This window comes from Ischnura elegans, chromosome 5, assembly GCF_921293095.1.
Source record: "Ischnura elegans chromosome 5, ioIscEleg1.1, whole genome shotgun sequence".
Taxonomy (NCBI): domain Eukaryota; kingdom Metazoa; phylum Arthropoda; class Insecta; order Odonata; family Coenagrionidae; genus Ischnura; species Ischnura elegans.
The window spans coordinates 47,864,626-47,885,054 of record NC_060250.1 but is presented as its reverse complement, the minus strand read 5'-3'; the positions used below and the strand labels follow the sequence as shown (position 1 = coordinate 47,885,054).

At 38.4% G+C, this 20,429-nt stretch overlaps 1 protein-coding gene across 4 annotated transcripts in view; it reads right to left on the bottom strand.

Annotated features, from left to right (window-relative positions):
• The window catches only part of LOC124158837 (hepatic leukemia factor-like), a 91,102-nt gene that overhangs the window by 67,614 nt on the left and 3,059 nt on the right, over positions 1–20,429 (bottom strand). Inside the window, exon 1 of one of the 4 annotated variants that reach the window (XM_046534196.1) lies at positions 11,724–12,007. The exons of 2 other annotated variants lie outside the window; for them this stretch is intronic. In XM_046534196.1, the coding sequence (XP_046390152.1) occupies positions 11,724–11,892 (169 nt within the window). In that variant the 5' untranslated portion in view covers positions 11,893–12,007. Of the gene's footprint in view, positions 1–11,723; positions 12,008–20,429 lie in introns of those variants that run through there. One more of the 4 variants, XM_046534197.1, reaches the window with a different exon arrangement.

Below are 20,429 nucleotides of genomic sequence, written 5' to 3'. Positions count from 1 at the left end.
TTTGTTGTGATTTAGGTTTTTATGGACTCCGAAAAGTTAAATATGTACCTATTTTGAAAAATGACACTCAAAACCTCTTTTTGATCAGAGAACAACAGACGGTAGTGATTGCCACTGAACATGTTATTGCTATTTATTTCTTAACTTAGTAACTAGGTTACAAGTACAACAACCTCCCTTCAACTACTTGCTTCCATCAGCAACAAGATTCTATTTGTCAATGCAGTTCAAATGCTTAACATTGTTTAATATATATTTTGCTCACATGTAATCATCTTTTATTTTTCCTTCGGCAACAGTGTTTTAAAAAAAATATGTCTAACCTCTTTGCTTTAACCTTTCCTTGATAACTTCACAATTTGCATTTTTTACTGCAGATTCGTCATAATTGCATAAATGAACCACACCACTACCAAGTATTTTAATGCATTTCTTTCATAATTCTGGGGAGTACAATACTATCTTTTGCTCCAGTGGCCAAACTTACTGACTGGCCTTATATGTTATGCAAGGCTGGAATTTCTTATTAGTGGGATAATCCACACCACTGGAAACCCCGTTATAACCTGCATGTTCCTTTGTCCCAAGTCTGCTACTCTTGTGCCACAGAATTTGTAAATCATCCTTAACTACTTTCACAGTCAACCCTAGGTAACCACTTGCATTACTTTTACTGTCTGAATTATATTATTTCAAATCTTGACAACATATGTCATTTTCTTCAGAACCAGTGGCTAGATCACTCGATTTACTTCCAAATCAGCATCAAATAAGCTGCACCCAGATTCATCAAGCAAAACAGCTGTGCCCTTTTAACTAGCTTGCTTACAGACAGTATATTGGTAGATAAATTTGGAACATTTTGATCTGGAGTATAGCGCTTTACAGTGTGGGAACATAGGCACTTAGGGAGGAGGACGAGAGCAGACTGGAGGTGTTCGAGCTGTGGGTAAGGGAAAGGTGAAGTGGACTGAGGAGACGGAATGACGAAGTGCTGCACATGTTGAGTTGAGCTTCTGGATAGAATTCAAAGGAGACATGAGGTATGCATTATGGGAGTGCTGAGCTGGGAGAGGACGTTAAAAACTGTGTTAGAGGATAGAATGTTGGGTGAACAATGAAGAGTATGGAAGAGAATAGGATTTTTAGATAGAATGAAAGGGTGTAGACCTCATTGTGAATTCAGGAGGGAAGTCCATGAGGGGAGGGAGACTGTTGGAATGCTTTTTGAATGCTCCATGCAAACCTACCTTAATCGGTAGAATCTATCTTATCTAATAAATAAAATTCTCTTGTCACGGTTTTTGTTTCCAAACTCCACCGAAACGGCTGGACCGATTCCAAAAATTTGGCGTGTATGTTCAGTAGGACCTAGAATACGTTGTAAACTATTTTTCATTCTTTTCAGGGCCCATGAAGTATGAGATGTCATTTGAAATTTATTGATTACTAGCAGGCCACCATGTGTTACTCGGAAAGTAAAGTACCCAGAGAAGTGGGAAACGTGGAACTGGGAATTCATGGTCACATGGCAGGATTCTTCGGTAAAAGAACAAAGTAGGTCTGATGATGGCATACATATATAACTGCAAACAATGGAAAAATGATTTGTGTATATCGCGCACGGGATGAACTTACACATACCCCAGAAAAAAGTTATGCACCAAGAATATTAATAGGTAAGAGTAGAATCCTTTTGGTTGTGTTTTACCAGATCGTGTCAAGGGTTTTGTCCACCCAGCAGGATAAGCAACCACAGAAGTTGCATGACGTGACGTAACAACAGATAATGAAATAAGGACGCAAAGAACGCGTCGAACAAAACCAAAAGTAGCACTACGTAATTTGGGAGGATGAGATGCACCTACGAACTAACTTTGGTTGACAAACAGACATCCTCTTTTATACATATATTTATATATAAAAGATAATAAAAGTACAATGAATTTTTTAAAAATGAATGTTTACTGTTTTACATAGGTCAACATCGTTCACAGCATCTTCCTCTTTCTGTCATACATCACATCCCCACACACTTACTACAAGTTTGTTATTTTTAAATCACCACCAAAATATTTAGTAGAAATAATTTATAAGGCAAAAAAACGTTTGCCGGGTCAGCTAGTACTTAAATAATAATAATAATGTCTTGGAGTTTATTTTTATGCATTACATATGTACTAGTATTTGTGCATCATTTTTCTGTTTAGTATCTGCTTTTTTAAAGAAAGTTACATATCTTACTATTTTTAAGAGCTATTCTAACAATTATGTAAAGAATTTGTCTTCAATTGAATGTAGCTAAAAATATGTAAGCAAAGATGCTATTAAATATTATGTATTTTAACAATATTTTTTAGTATCACAAGTGCTTAATAATTGTAAGCTAATTATCAACAACTTTCTTAAATGAACAATAACTGCTGACCGCGACGGGCGGCAAAGAGGGGAATAAGTTTTCTGACTGATTTTCAAACTTCATGCAGTTTAACATTTGTCTCACTAGCAAAATAATTAATGGAATCGCTTTAGTGAAAATTTTATCGAGGTTATAAGTATTTTTTCCCTATTTTTATGAAAAACAAATGCTTCCAAGTCGTATATCTTATCGGGAAACCACAAATTTATGTCTAGCTGCTAAATCTATGTACTTTTGATCGTAAATATTATCTCTACAGAACAATTTGACCGATAAAACTCACAGATGGATGAGATATACAATACACTACGCTTCCTTGTTGTTGTTTTTCGAGTTAGATGCACAAATTACCATCAATTCGCACAATCTATATAAAAGTAAATGAGAGTAGCAAGTTACGACTTGGAACTTTCGAACGATTGTAATGAATATAATGAAGTTTGAAAGCTATTGACGATAAATCCGACGTTTTATCAAAGCTTACACTTAGTGCGAGGCGTGGTCTAGGAACGAATGACGTTATGTTCGTGTTGACGCTACGGCCGAGGCCGAAATAACTGTACATTGGTGCTCATTAGGTGTCAATTAATCGATTTTCGTCATCATAGTTACCAAGCATATTAAATTTCGGGACATAAATCAATGTGTTATCGCTTCACCCGAACTATTTTCCAGCACTGGTGCCTGCGGGTATTTTGAACGGCGGAATACTTCTCGCTCGCATCGGATCAAGCCATTCCGAATCACGCATCAATGCCTTGATGCATTTCGGAACGGTTGCATCAAGGTCACCCGTTGATGTGGATGATGCGTGATTCGGAACGCACCCTAGTAGTGATGGCCAGTGCGCAAGAGCCAACCAGTACCAACGACGACCGCAAAAGGAGCTGACGACAACTATTCCCCCTCCGAGAGGTGCTGCAGCTCCGGAGAGATCCAGGCCTCTCCCGGGCGCTCTCTGCGAGTGTTACCAACGGCACACTCCCCAAGCAGTTCGATTCTGCAAACGTCATATGCCCACTACTGTCAATATATTATAGTCGGCGCTGTTGGAGCGATTCTGTAACTTTTTACCAGGGCCGACCCGAGGATTTTTGTCAGGGGAGGCAAGGATCAGTTTGCCGCTTCATCCCTCCCTCCCCCTAGACCTTATCTAAAATATAGTTCATCCGTAAGCTATTTTGTTGAGATGCGGCAATTGAAATTGTACACCGTATGTTAATTATGAAGAAGTTATATTTATATAATTGTTTAATAGTTTAAAAATTAAAACTTATTGTTAAATAATGTAATTAGAAAAATTAAATATCTTTTTTCAAAACAATTTTCAAATTTTGTCGTCCCCTCAAATCTGGCGCCCGGGGCACGTGGCGCCTGTGCCCCACCCTAGCTCCGGGCCAGCTTTTCAACGACTTCACTGACACCTCGCAAAATTCGTAGCAAGGCAAACAGAGTTAATGATAGCTTGGTTCTAATGCTTGCACATTTCCCGCATTAAATAAGTATTTTGAATGGAAGCAATTGACCAAATACATGATAAAATATGCGCATCTTATGATGATTTGAAAAGATCCATCACTATCATGAACTAGGCCCACGGAGACAACTTTGAATGGAGGATGACCGACCCACATAAATATATTCCACGATAAAGACGCCAAGGACAATTTCTTACGGTAAATAGACTTACTTACTTTCCACGACTTGTAACGTCAGCAATAGGTGAGCAACAGTCAAGTATGTGCCAACAGAAAATTTATTGCACGAAACAATTAAATACGTTGCCGCATAGAGTCACTTTCAAAAGTTTAAGGATGAAGTTTGTGGCACCACTTTTGCTTCAAAATGAAATTTAATTACCCTTACTGCTTTTGTTGTTATTGGCTACGCACCGTAAATTTTTCGTTTGTCAGTGATATGTAATATACGAACCCCCTCAAAGTGAGAAGATACCTCATTATTGAACATTTATCATTGTTTCGATTCGCGTGGGATTTATTAACTATTTATAGCGCATTTAAAGCCTACTTGCCCCGGTTTTCACTCTTGGTTTTTATCTTGCACATTGTAAGTGGTGATGCGCGGTGACCAAGTGAAGAACGAGCATTGCTGGTACATTAAAGTCTCTGTAATCGGGTCCCAATCACCGGATACTTCATAATATTTTTTTCAGCTCGTTTACTTGTTTTGAATTTACTTACTGGTTTATTTAACCATCCTAAATTCACTCCAAATAAATACCAATCCGCCCCTATACTTAATTATAATGAAAAAGATTCCACTAGGAGAACTTAAAGTTCTATCCCTAGGATACACCGACTTCGTGTTAACAATGAGTTATATTTATGACGACTTCGGAATAATCAGGTAGTATCCCTGATAATATTCATTCAGTGATAACATTAAGGCAAGCAGTGATTCATTTCCCCTCAAATATAAATTCGACATGAACAACTCTAACCTCTTATGTAAAGTTGGAGGGTAAATATAAGTTGATTTATATGAAAGACTACACGAAAAACTTGTGACCGGGTCCCCATCGGTGCATCGCACTCGTAAATGGCTTCAAAAATAAAAATTCAATTTTTATATAAATGCGCTACTCAACTGTTTGCTTGTGGTCCGTCATAAGTACAATTAAGTTTGCTTAGGGCATAGATCGAACACATTAGCCGTCAATTCTATAGTGAAGAATATACATATGAAGAAGTAAAGTGCAGATGGTGATCTCTCTTTTTTAAAGTGGGATACTCCTAACCGCTCAATGATCCTGAATCAGCGAAAACACAGACAGTCGCTCAGCTTCAGACTGCTCCCACGACAAGACCGTTTATTTATTACTTATCAAAATGTGATCACAATCAAATTAAATTACTTCTTCCTACATTCCACTTCTTCTGAATATTCTTTCATATTTATCAATAATGAACGATCAATCAAGTTCTCAAAAGTGAGATTCGTCAATGATCAGCAAAGTGAACATTAAATACAAACAAAAATTATGGCTTCACAGGCAATGCATGGAGGTGGATGGCGATCCTGCATCCAAACCTGCACTTTAATAAGCGTACACTTAACGTGGATGTAGAGATATTACTCCGTAAAAGCTTGCTATCCCGTAAACAGCATGATGGTGATTGGCAAGTCTCATAACAAAACAGCAAATACTGATCACAAGATCTGCCAAACGTACTAATATGTATCAGAGACCTGGTGTGGCGCAACAGCTTTTCAACCATATTTACTGATTGTGAGAGAACGACACCAAAACCCAAGCGTGGATGCTCGCAAGTCAGTGCTTTGTGTATTCATTCTGATAGCAGCAGTTCTCCCCTCTCTCCTTCCCCAGCCCTCTTCTTCCCCTCTTCTCGGAGTCTAAATCGGCTCTCACTCAAGAGACACACAAAGAGCAGACCACATTAGTCTGACCATCATATCAGATCATTTTGAGATGAAACGCACGGTCGGACCTCACGGGGCGTACGCACGGTTATACAATATAAAGTGGATATAACGTCACTTCAGGGACCACGCAATTATTGACGCTATATCATAGTGACACTTTAAAAGGGTTATTAAACTAATTGATCAATACCACGGGAGAAATAAAAAGTTACGATTTTTCATGAAATAACTACTATAATGAGACTAATGGTGTAAATATAACTAAATGCATGAGCATAAGTATTGGGCTATTTAAATTTTTTTAAGTCATAAAAATGAAGTTTTTTTCATAAAACGAATACAGCACTATGTTAAGTAAAGGCAAAATACAGTACCTTAATAAAACTTCAAACCTTAAAAGCGCGTTTAAATGAGGTCTTACTGCTGAAAGAAATCAGTAACTTTCTTTTGGACGGTTCTTTGTTGCTTAGAGACGGATTTTTTTGACGTTGTTGTTGTTACATACGATATTTTGAAATCTATTGACGATAAATCCGAGGTTTTATCAAAGCTTACACGTGTGTTGCGTGATTTAGGAACGAATGACTTTATATTCGTGTTGACGCTACGGCCGAGGCCGAAATAACTGTACTTTGGTGCTGCTCTTTCCAAACTGCAATCCATCCCAATATTTTCATTGAGGAAAATATAATGACATACTAGCGCATGTTTGAAGCTTTCTTTAAATCTTATTAAGGGTATGTTTGGGGAAAATTCTTTGAAATATTAACCGGAATAACAGCACGCTAAATATCTGTTCAATCGAGGTTTGAAAGAAACAATGAGGTAAAGCGTAAAATTTACTTGTGAAATCACATGTCATACTTCCAATAAATCAATCGTGTAAAATATATTCTGAGATTATAGATGATGAGATTGTGAACCCATGCACGGATCGTACTCCCAACCTTGGCGCATTGATGTGTACGAGCAATGTAACTTCCGGGGTTGAAAGTTTTTATCGTCGCACTACCGCCTATGGAAATTCATGTGATGAAGTTAATCGAAACGCTGTCATGTAGGGATTTTCCTGTCCGATTTGGCGCGGATTTCCTCCAAAAATTCTCTACCACACACGTTTTAAAGCAGAATATTTATAAAATAACATACGACGGCATATGTATTATACTGTATCAGTCTTTATAATTATGAAAAATATCACTAGGAAAGATTTATGGTAACCTGAGACAGAATACCAAAACCATTTCAGTAAAGTATTACTGCGAGTGCATACAAGCTTATTTAACCGTTTTTTATTTCCAAAGTGGCAAAATGACCATCTTCGTTCAGCACTTTGCGTACATAAGTGTTTACGACAGATTGCTGGGAAATTGGTACGCAGGCATTCTGTCATACTTCTTATTACTCCTTCCCACCAAACACTTGACAAAACGTCAAAATCCGAACTCCTGACTTCCCGATTTTACCTCCCCAAGTTAATGTGAGATAAGTTCCAATTCATCTATTACTAACGTGCCTGATGATTACGATTCTCGTCGAAACCTAGGTCATCTCGCTCTAAACCTATTTAGAAAATCATAGTTATTCTTACTATTTTCAAGTTCCAAAATTTTTTTCAACGCCTAAATTATAATTTAAGCTTGAATACGTAATATCAAAATTTTAATTCACTATGAATACCTTGTTACCATGATGTGAAAACGCATAAATAAGTCGTTCTAATAATTTCAACTGCCGAAAACTCAACACAACAGGGAAAAAACTCAGTGGTTGTTTTGGTGCTTCTAAATCATTTCTCTACAAATAGTCCACAATATTTTTCATTTTTACCCTTCATTAGCGGGGTACTCTACAAGGAACAAATCAAAACTTTTTAACGTTATTTCCAAAAAGATGATGAACGTCACCCTCGAAAATTTTAAAAAGCACAACCTACAAAAAGTAAAAATTAAAAAAGCGCTGAAGTTCACTTCTTACAATGGGTTCGCTTACTAAGACCAAAAGACCAAAATCGTAATCCATAGAAAGCATTGGGGAGGTGGTACAGAAAGATCTGTTAAGACGGGAAAAAGCTTTTCCATTCAGGAATTTTCTCTACAAAAAAATTAAAAATAATAAAATCCGAAATCTGCCACTGACTTTTCATGAGTTGGTGACGTAATTAATGACCTTGCTGAATTACCCGTTCGGGGAGCGATTCTTTCGAATGAGGTAAGGAAACGCTCACAGGAGTGTAAACATCAACAAACCATATGAAATCCATACACAAGGCCGAATAGTAGTAGAGAAGTGACGATATCCTCAGCATGAGTTCGTGATGTCATCAACTTATCTACAAAAGGGTTACGTTCGATTTTTCGCTGCCAATTGATCGAGAAGTATGCGACGGATTGAAAAACGGAAAATATAGGTCACTTGATTTTTCAAACTCTCATTAAATCTACGATCCAAAAATTGTCGAACGCAGTGGCGTAGCGAGGGAGGGGTTTGGGGGATAACCCCCTCCCCCCCACGGCTCACAGAAATTTTTAAGGTAAATCTATTTCCCTTAACTGGATTAATATTACTTATAGAATATTTTAATAAAATATCCCTTAGAAGGCTGTAAAAATCACCATTTTGAACCATTTATCTTAATATTATAATTTTCTGGCTGAGGGCCTCCGCACCTTCCGCTTACCCTGGCGGGTATGCAATACACCAGACCCCCAGTATTAGTTGCGCCTGAAACCCCCCTAGCCTTAATTCCTAGCTGCGCCCCTGGTCGAACGAGCTTATTCAGCATACTTGAAACATAATTGTCACATAAAACTGAAATAGCAATCTTCCAAATTACATAATAGTAAACTTTAAATTTCTTTTTTAAAATTTTAAATAATTATTTTTTAGAAGCAATATTGCACCCTTAGAATTAATTTTAGGTTGACAAACAATATGCATAGATTTATTACTCAACACTTGATTATTCAAGGATACACGGAGCTCTGGAAGTTAGCTTATCTACATAACACTGAAATCGCCGGATCAAAAAATAATGTCCACTCCCAAGAAATATATTTTTTTATATATAAGAAATTTATAAGATCACTCAACATGCATTCACCCGTATGTGGAGTTTCGGTTGCTTCTTCATTGTAAGTTTTGTCGGCTCACAAGTAGCATCTACAATTAGAAAATCACCTATGACTAGTTCTGTGGAGCCTAGAAAAAATGTCGAGGAAATTATTACTTCCTTTATCTGGCATCAAATCCGTTAAGGCAATAACAGAATGTAAAAATGTATTGCTTCTCAGATAATTATGATTTTCCGGTTAGAAATTTGTACAAGAGCTACTTTTATAATAAATCTCAATTAATTGTTCTGGAAGGCTGTGATATAACAGAAGCAGGAGAAATATGACACCACAAAAATCATAATGAGTATACGTTGTATTAAAAGTATAAGGACTAGCCTAAGATTATTTGAAGCATTTTGTAAAGAAAATACTGATGAACTATTTTTTTAAAATATTTACATAGGTGCTGACATTTGAGGCGATAGTTAATCTCATCTACAGTGGTGAACATGGACACTATAACAATAACGGATATTATAGTAAAGATAAATGTAACCTCATACTTGGTTTTCTTTTGTGTATATTTTGTCATTTTATATTAGAATATCAAACTTTATCGCACAATTCGGATTATACAACAGTAAGGTTATTTATGAATATTTTAATATTCAAAGTTCAAATTCATCACTAAATGAGTGATTAAAGCCGAAAGTTAGTTTGATAGGTAAAGCACACCCGCGATTAAGCCACAGGTGTGTGAAGTTCACAGAGTCAGGGACCAGTTCCTTTCCCTTGACTATCATCGATGATTTTTGTTTCCGGTTGCGCGAGGGCTTCACGAAGGATATGATCCTGGGACATTCGATCAGCTGTGAAGCGCTCTCTCCGCTACGCTACCCTCCCAATGGGTATACCTGATTAAGGTATTTTCGTTTGCTGTAATCGCTAATTTCCGATATTACATCCATGAAACACTGGGTCGACAGACTTGATGGCCACACTTATCTCAAAGAAATGGGATCTACAACATAATAACATTTTATACATTTATGTCTGCCTTAAAACATTTATAAACATAATTTGATTTACTTCTGGTCTGTAACTACAGCAAACAATTCATTTAATAATGTTTTTTCGACAATTTATATCCGTAGGAAGTTGACTTTCCTTGGAAACAATAATAATTCACGCATTATATCCTGTTCAGAAGGATATCTGTAAATTTTTAATTGCGTTACGCAGTAATTTATGTCACCCTCCATAGGAGTTAAGGTGAACATTGAAATTAATATCTATGAAGTGAGGTTTAAGGCTCATAAAAATCTTACCTTTTATCCAGTGATATCGCAAATTGAATATATAAGTTTCACACAAATACGAGTGTACCTTTTATGAGGTTCCGCTCATCTAAATTCGCAAAGCTCAGGCAATTATGGAGGAGTTAATTAGTACACTCCCTCGCGCTGGTATACCAATTCAATAGACCCAATGGGGAACAGTCCTCGCGAAGACTTCGAACCAACCTTCCACCTAAACTTGCGCTGATGCACGTAGGTTCTGATCGTATACGCTTGTGCTGATGTTTAATTAATATCTTATAGGAAATAGCGATGAATAAGACGATATTTTCAATCGATAACTGAAACCCTAGTGCGCCTAGATGCGCCTAGTAGTTTAACAGTATTTTACGAGAGTATATTTGAGGGATTCATAGCAATAAATGGATGACCACAGATCGCGAGAGCTACCAGAAATGAAATTGCCATCTGAGCAACTTCGTAGTATGGAAAGATGAAACCTAAAAGGGAAAATAATGAGAGAAAAGTGTGAAACGTCAACGTCATTCGAGGAGAATCTTAGTCCGAGCGTTTCACAAGAATATACATATAAATATCGGCTGTGGTCCTATGGAAAATAGCAGCAGCAAAATGCAAAAACGAGGCATCATCATAATGAATTCACCATCAACGATGCCAAAGCGGTAAATCAAAACAGTAACCAACCACAATTGTTTACGGAGATAAAATAATAAGTAATTTACTGACTATGGATGACGCGGCAAAAGCCGGTCCGTATCAGATGAAACCACTCATGTATGTATACAGTTATGTGGTGTTGAGCCATCTGCGATAAGCCACAACAGCGGCATTATCTCGTCAGTGGTCCTATCTTCAGAACAATCACACATACACAATCGCTGGCAGGACACTTACGTGCAATCCACACTTTCCAGAGGCTCTTCTACCATCTCTATGCTTTAAGGTGTCTCGAGCAAAAAAAAGACCAAATCACGAAATTTGGCTGTGAAACAAACATAAGTAAAACTCTTGTTCGAAAAATGAAATTCACCGGAAAGAAAGATGGGCCAGGAGATGTTACTAGTGGCAAACCCAATCAGGGAATCGGGTTCGAAAACCAAATTGATTTATTTCTTGGAGAACTTCATTCATTTCATAAATGCACAGTAAGTATCATTGGTAACGGCTTCGGGGGTTCCTCCGCGTGGTCTTGTCTAAACGCGGAGGAACGCCCGAACGCCGTTACCAATGTAGAGAAGCGCCGCGGAAACCTCGGATCCAGTTCATATTATTACAAAAAAACTAACTATTTCATATCAAACGCGCTATTTTTGAAAATTCTTCTTCAACGTCTTATATTTAGGTGAAGTATATTTCCTCCAGTAGTAATAAATGGAGATGAGGTGACATATCTATACAATACGAGAGTGTGCAAACGGAAATGCGGAGCGGACTACACAATATCATCAACAGACTCCACGCACGAGAGTGAAAGGGGAGTTCTACTTTCCCTCGGACACTGCATCACTTCCGCTTCCTCTTTACCTGGAGCAGAAGTCCACGGCGCGTGGTGCTGGTGCCACTGCAGGCGCCATTGGTGGTGGTGGTGCCACTGATGGTGCCACTGGCGGTGCCACTGGTGCCATTGTTGGGTGGGTGGTGGTGGTGGCCAGGGGGTGGGGGGAAAGGCGGCGGGCCGTCGACGAGTGCTCATCCACACGACGCACTATATATGCGCGAGTGCGAGTGTGTATTGCCTTCTGGGCGGTGCAGACGGAGCCAGAGGGGCTTTGGCGAGTATGCTGAGGGCACACGTGCGACAGATAGAGAGCCACTGCAGACTGCAGCAGCAAATAGGAGGGAGAGGCAGGGGGGTGAGGGGGGTGGGTGAGGGAGAGACACTTGACGAGGTGCTCTCTCTTGAGATTATAAAGAGGAGGAAGGGGATGTCTCAGGTGAGTGTGTGTGGTGTCCACGTGAGAAGGACCCCCTCCCTCCCCCACCACACGTGCCTCGACGGTGGCGCCGCCCACGGGGAGAGAGAGAGAGAGAGTAGAGGCGACGACATCGATCCCCACTTAAATATAAACAAGAGGAAGAGAGGCAGCGATTTCCGCCTTGTGCGCATGCGACAAAACGCGCAGGAGAGCGCGCTCTCTGAGGTGGCTGCGCAGTGGGCCGGCTCTCATTTCCCAGAATTTGTAAAATTTATGTTTTCATAGTTTCAAAACGACCTAAATCAAGGGTCTTCAACCCTCGGCCTGCCGGCCGCATGTGGCCCGCCGGCTAAATTCTTGCGGGCCCTAGAGGGTAAAGATAATATTGTATCGCAGCTACAAAAATAAAACCAAATATCGATACAATCGTCTAAAATAAGCAATGCCAAAAATCGCATTGATTGATTGAACTGCTTAACCAATAAAGATTATTGCACTTTGAAATTATGTGTTTTTTATTTTATTGGCGTGGTGGTTAAGCGATGTGGCCAATTGCGGCCTTCCGGAGGATGTGAAATCGATTAGTCCTTGGATTAAAAAAGGTTGAAGACCCCTGAACTAAATGAAGTTTTCGCGTGCTAAAATTTTATTACACACATAGGAGAGCGCGCGCTCGTTGGCTGCGCAGCGGGTCGGCCCTACTTTTTCAGCATTTAGAAAATTTATGTTTTCATAGTCTAATAATGCTGCTACTATTTTGAAAATTTTACGAACGACCTAAATGAAGCTTTCGTGAGTGAAAATTTCATTACTATAAACTAACGGGACCCCTTTGCCCAAAGGTCCCAAGTACTAATGACTAGGGATAGTCGATTCTACTTTTTTCGATTCCAATTTTTTCAAATCGAATCTCGATTCCTATTCCATCGATTCATGTTCATGTTAACAAGTGGGATATTGATTTTTCACTAGGATTGCTGTCATCAAAATTTTAGAATTGAATGAAATAAAATAACACAAACAATTACGAGATCCAAAAAGTATATATCCTCAGTTTTAATAAAATAATAAACTTTTTCACTGTTTCAGACATAAATTGTTAACTTAATAATGTACACTGCACAATGGCTCACGTGTGAGGCGGCCTTTAAATCCCAAGGTTATTGGTTATTTTCAACATATTTATCTTCCTGGAATCGATGGAATCGGAATCGACTTTCGGCGATCGATTCCGATTCCGTGCCCGAGAGAATCGGAGGAGTCGAGAATCGGCATTCGGAATCGACTCATCCCTACTAATGCCCAATTTAAGTTTTTTTTGGAGCTTATAAAAAAAAACAACCCCAAAGAAATAAACGTGAAAGGGAAGCCCTACTTATCCATAAATTCGTTTGCTTTGACGTGGTTTTGAGCATTTATGACATGTGGTCCTCCGCAATCCGACCCAACCCCCAGAGCGCAACCCCGCACTGAGGCGCCGCGCCGCGGAAGAACCCCCCGGACCAATAACTTCCAATACTGGTTAGTTCCCCACTATCCCCTCTCCTCAGTGTCTACGATCCTAGTGAAAAATACCAAGCCTCTGAAGAATAGCGCTCTATTTCAATGGGTGTAAAATGACGCTACCACGATTCAAATCAAGTAAGATCAATTTATTTTCAATGTTCATTCGCGTACGCACACATGAACAAAAATAAAGCACCGTTTCAGTGTATCACTAACCTACGATCGGCATTTGGCAGTCAAAGTGCCTTACATACGCTTTGGGTTGAACTAACATGAAAATTTCGTCTTTAATTTTGGTTCATACACTCATTTTTACTGTTGCAATCGGGCGATATACCCAGATTTTTTTACGACATTCAATTACTGCCAATGTTCCAAACCTAATACCGGATACCAGTAACATTTATATATCGTGATATTTACAGAAACTTCGGGGGCGGTTGAACGGTGATGAGGGCAGAATAGGGAGTGGTTTAAGTAGAGGGCACGCATTTTTAGAAGGGAGTGTGGGTACGGATATTTTTATGGGAGTGGCGAGGATGAAGAATTCGAGTTCGCAGACACATGATGAAAGGGGCTTCATTGCTCGGCGGCGCTAACTATGACCGTCACGGAAAAACTAATTAAATATTCAACTTAAGAAAAGATTGCTTATTTTCGTATGCGATCCCCGCAGAAAAATAAACAAATAATATTAATGTAGAACTGAATAATTGTAGCCAGAAGGGTTCTCAGTTAAGAACGACCAGCGAAATCCTGGAGCAAAAGACCAGCCAAACTCCATGACCATGGCGCCATAGGTACTTCTCATATTCCAACCAAAGGTGACGCGAAATGTGTGAGACAGCGACGAACTATTGGTAAGTGACGTACTCTTCCCTCCGTAGCTTTCTCAGAATACTGCTCAACAACTCTGAATGCAATAGAGACGCAACACATTCGTATGTACTACCGTATTCAAATTGACTTCTACGTGTATGTGATGTTGAACAGAAAACTGTGCGCACACTGTTTCCATATCTTAGCGCTATTCCAACCTCAGAGTAAGGATAGGGATCATATACTTACTCTGAGATTCCAACTGTATTCCTAAACAAGGATATACGATTTTCTGAACTTTTAAGGTACAACGGAGGATTTTAACTACAGCCATTGGTATATCCACGAGTTGTATATCACGTCGTATATTATTTAAGCTACGATTTCTAAAATATAGAAAACTATGTTACAAAAACTAACTAAGAACGGCGCAGGTTGGGATGTTTAAATATTCGAGTCAGAACCCAATGCCAAACGATAGCAAACAAAATCGAACAAGACTGGCCAGAAAATATATCTCGTGGTGTTCCTTTGGGCCCTTGGTGAGATACACTTTTCAGTTCAGTTTCAGTTCGAAGGAGCACGCTTATTTCTAGCATTTCGAGAAAGGGCTACACTCGTACCACCTTTAAATCGAAGTTAAAATTACGATGAGTAAATATTTGTAAAAAAAACCATTTTGATAGGCGTAGGTACGTTAAGATGTTTACATGTTCGATGCAGCAGATCAAAATACTAGATGTCAGTTGGAAATTTATTTTATGTCCTCCAAGTATTTCTACAAAGTAAAATATCACTGATGATTGAAAATCAATAAATCAATCATTAGTTTTTACTCACCAGGACATATTTTCCACAATGAATTACCTGCCTTCATGTCTTTATAAGCAGTATACTACTATCTTATACCTCCTCTCCCACTAATGACATTTAATGAAAAAAACGAAATTCGCATTATCCACAGTACAGCACAGTATTATACAATGCCCTTAGAGAGAGCTAATTCAACGGGAATAAAATAGTTTCATTGCCAAAGATAGAGCATCACAACAACAGTACCTACACAGTTTCAAGAGTAAAATTTCCATTTCGTTCCTCGATTTTCTCGCAGAAATAATAATTACTATCTATCAGTAGCCAGAATTGGTTCTGACCAATAATTCACCTCTGAATTAGAATTATAACGTACGATCCTTCAAATTCCTTTATCTTTCCTTGCGATACTCACCATTTTTTCAATTAACAATTCCTTACTGTAATCAAGATTAAATGAAATGCGATGCCATTGTCATTTCTGCAACATGTATCCCCTGTATAAATTGTGGAAAAATTCACTAAAAATTTAGCATGCGAGAAAAAATTTTCGAGGGTTATATTTTTATTTTAAAAACTTTCTTCCACTTAATCAAATAAACGAAAATACTGGTGACAGCCATAACATTTTCAGCCCGCAACAATAGCAACAAGTGCACGCGGGTTATCAGGGGTAACTTCTCTCTCAGAGCGATAAGATTTCCTCGTTAATTCAAATTTTTCGCAAAGCATTAGATAAATTTGTATTAAAAAATTGATAGTTTGAAGTATTCACCAAAATAACCTTATAAAGCTGTCAGCAGTACGTTTTATAAATCAAAATTTCACTCCCTCCTCCATATAGATCGACTGTCTCTATCGTTTAGGGATATTATATTGTTAATGCATCAATAATTAAAATAAATTCAATCTCCAAACATGTAATATTACATACCTTAAATTGACGTACAGTCACTTTCAAAAGTTTTCAAATATTGTTTGTGACGCCACTTCTGCAACTCAAGGAAATATTTTTACAACACCATGGAAGTTATTATTTCACCAGCTTAACAAACAATCTATAGAAATAATTGGCAGATATTTAATAGCCACAAATTTACGCATATCGGGTTTCAGACGCAATATCGCAGAGAGGTAATGCATACCACCAAGGCGCCGCGGAAAGTATTGAACCCGCGAAACAACGACCTTAATCCGCCCCTACTAAGGAGGGTTACCAATCTTGACGAGTAACTCTACAGCTGTACAGCATTTTTAAATTACGATTCTTGCCAAAGATTACAATTAGGATCAAGCATTCAATAGGGTAGTTTCCTTCATCAAAGAAAACGAAAGGCATTGATTGCGATTCGTTACCCACCATTAGTGTATTCATAATACACAAATTATTTGGTTTTTGAAATACCGGTTTTGACGAATGGCAAGGGTCAAATTTTATCCTCATTTGAAAAAGGCCAGATTGGCGCCCATGCGATGCCACTCCACGTGACGTCACAGGGACCTAGTTTCTATACGAGTAGATAGTAGTTTTACATCGTCTGAGATTACCAATGCATGCATGAGGCACAGAGCTCAGGGAAACATGTCTTAATAATCACCTATTAAAACTGGCTATGGTCGGAAAGTTTTCTTCGTTTGATAAGGTATTAATAAACCTTTTTTAAGCCAAGCGCTACCATCCAGCAAGGTACTCAGCTACCCGCTAGCATCCTGCGTCCTATCAGCGCTCAGAGCCTCGATCAAGGTCACCTCACAAGGCGGGAGGGGGAACCAGAAATGCGTCGCACGGACTTTTTCCCATCATTCCTACTTACGCGTCGCGTTTTCGCGCGCTTGAAAATTTTCACTTTTCATTTAATCGCGAAAAATAGATATCGTCATTTAAAAATCTAAAAGCATGAAATACGTACTCCAGGAGTAATAATCTTTCGATTTAGGCAATAAAAAAATAATAGGAAACCACCCTATTGACGATTTCACTACACAGGGACCTTTTTTTAAGTAACAATATAAACGATTTTAGTCGGGCTGATTTGCGATGAGAGCTATTGTGCGTAGGGGTTATTTCAACCCTATATTTGAGAAAGGTATTAAACCCTATTTCTAGCTGTAACACGCGAATGATGACTTTGAATGCCGAATGACAGGTATATAATCATTCAGGAGAAGTCCTACAACCAGCGCTCAGTTCAAACATGATGATAATTGGGGATAGGAACGCGTTAGCTATAAAGGATGTGAGCACGAAGCTGAGTACAGACCTCAAAGGGAACAAGAGAAGCATCGTAAAACTTAACCGAAGGCAGACTTAAACAATGACCACGATCTAGAGGCAATGGAAGATTAACAGGGAATACAGTGTGAAGCAAGAACTAATACAGATCCTTAAGCAACTTGAGGAGCAGGCAGAAAAAAATGCGCAATTACTGTTAAGGACAAACTGGAAACAGCCGATAACAAATCGGTCAATTTAGAGCGGAGATGTTGAATAGCCTCAAGAAGACAATCTCAAAGGTAGCAGTATGCATGACTGGCAACCGATCCGGTCAAAATCAAGAAATCTGGGAAAGTAGAGTACATTTAGAGAAGATGGGCGAATGCTTAACGGTGCATCATGTCAATTAATGCCGCCAATGTCGAGAGATAGTAATATTTCCATTGTCCTCAAGAGATACTGCAGGCTAATGCTTAGTCTAAAACGGAGCCATCCTTCGATTGGACATCATCTGTGAATCAGATTGCCAAGTCCCTACCTTAACGCAAAACCAATCAGAGCGACAGGTGTCAGAACTATGTCTAGTCTATCCGGAAGTGAGTGGTAGGAAATGCAATTGGCCACAGTCATGTAAACAAGAAAAGAAAAACGACTGGATTGGCAAGGCGTGTATAAAGTAAATAAACAAGTATTGAAGTGAAAAAAGTGAAGGCTTCACTGACCGAAATATTAATTTTTTTAACTGAATATAATTAAATTGATTTCCATATGTATCTCAAATTTACTATCTCTTCGAATTTTCCATGTCCAGCAAATTTTGCGGAGGCGTGATACTCCGGTGGGTAGATCGCTTGGCTTCTAATCGATGGGACCAGGTTCAAATTTTGGGTGAAACCTTCAGACACTCCATAACAAAATTCTGGAAGGGTAAGGGGGGGCTGGGGAAATGAACTACCCTCATGGAAAAAAAATCTGTAGATTCAGTTGAAAATTTCAATTGAATTTTCTCATATTCAATTGACTATCCAAAAGTTCAATTGAATTTTAAAATATCAAATTGAAAATCTCAATATTCAATTGAATTCATCCACAAGGTCTCCGCTGCATTATCACGATTATCACTAACCACCAATAACGGCCAATGAAGTGATTTTCATATTAAAACTGCTATCACGACTTTTATGAACGTAAAAACTGTAAAATCCTTACTTCTCCTGTAAAAAGATAGTAGGTATAATACCAGCACCTTCCTAGGAAAGATAGCTAACGACAACAACGATTTTTGATCAATTACTGATATTTTTATTTAACATGTAAGCATATTTATTTAAGATAATTATGCGGACATGCGTTAAAACTATAGTTTCTTGTAAACAAGCATTGTCGGAGTAGTGAGTATCATGCAGGTTTGTTTGTGTGAAGTGAAATCCCCGTGTTCTTGTATAAACATGAGTGACATGTTTCTGTTGGGAAACACACGTTTTATGTTGGCTTAATGCAAAATCAGAATTATATTCATTAGTAATTTAAAGGAGTCTTTCTCAGATAAAGACATGTGAGATATTTGTTGGTGTGGTTGTTATTGCTAGTCACGACAGAACTTTTGCTTTTCAATAACTATTCAAGATTCCTGGAACTGGTGAAAGTTGTGGTTCTATTGTTGTGGTTCTGTTAATCATGGCAAAGATTTGGCTTTAAGATGACTACTCAAGATTGTTAGAACTAATAAAAGATGTGGGTCTGGTATAGTTGTTGTTCTGTTCACCCTGTCGAATTAACTGTATAGCTTTTCAATAACTATTCTAAATTGTTAGAAGTGATGGAAGATGTGGAAAAGCACAATTAAAGTTTTTACGACAATGCTTCAAAAAACTTCTGGGACATAGCAACACCAGATGGCTTGCACTAATGCCAGCAGTAGAAAGACTACTGAAAATGTTTGCAGCACTAAAATTGTACTTTCTGTCACAAGAGAAACATCCATCATTGATAAAAAGCTGTTTTGAAAATCCTTGTGCTGAACTATGGCTAAATTTTATTCACGCATTTTATTTTCAAGCATAATTGTTCCATTCAGCAGTAACAAGAATTGAGGGTCAGTCTGCAACATATTTAGAAGTTGCACAAGTCCTTGAAGACCTTCAATCCAAGTGTCAAGAAAGAGTAAACCAGAAGTTTATACCACTCCTTGTGTGAAATTGTCTTATGCAACTGGATGTAGAAGTTGACAGAAGAAATGTAGAGAAACGTATTGCGGCATTCTAAGAGACCTGCCAGAAGTACTTAGAGCATTGGAGTGACATTTTCAAAACTTTAAAATGTTCAAATGGGTTGTCTTAAATTCTTAGCCAGTATGGTCAGATTTTGAAGAGGGCATCAGCTTTGTGAACAGTATTTCCATAACAAAGGAAGCCAATTGTTTGATGAGGTGACAAACCTCAGAGAGTTTGTCACTCCAGATATGCTAGACAAATTGAATGAAAAGAAGCCAAGTGTATCTGAAAAAGGATGCAAATTTTTTAGCACTTTTATAAGAATCATGTACCATGCAACAACTTGAACTTGATCCTGTGCCTTCCTGGGACCAATGTTGCTACTGAAAGAGTGTTTTCATAATTCTTCGTTAAAACTTTCGCGGGTGCTCGTCATTATGATTAAAAACTTTTGGGCTATGTCGCCGCATCAATGCTTTGGGTGGCCCCAACATTTCCCGACCGATGCTGGTCGCTTTTTCAAGGGATTATGGAGAGATGGGAATTTAAGATCTTTTATAAAGGTGTCTGTGTCAGGAGGTGGAGGGAGGGGAGCCGGAGGTTGGGGGAGTGGGTTGCTGCTTGTTTCTTCTTATTACGGGTTGCCAAGTACGGCTAATTTTAATGCCGGTGTCTCTGTTGAAATTATTCTTATCTTCTTTGGATATTTTAATGGCTTCTCTGACGAGTCTCTGTTTAAAACCTTTAA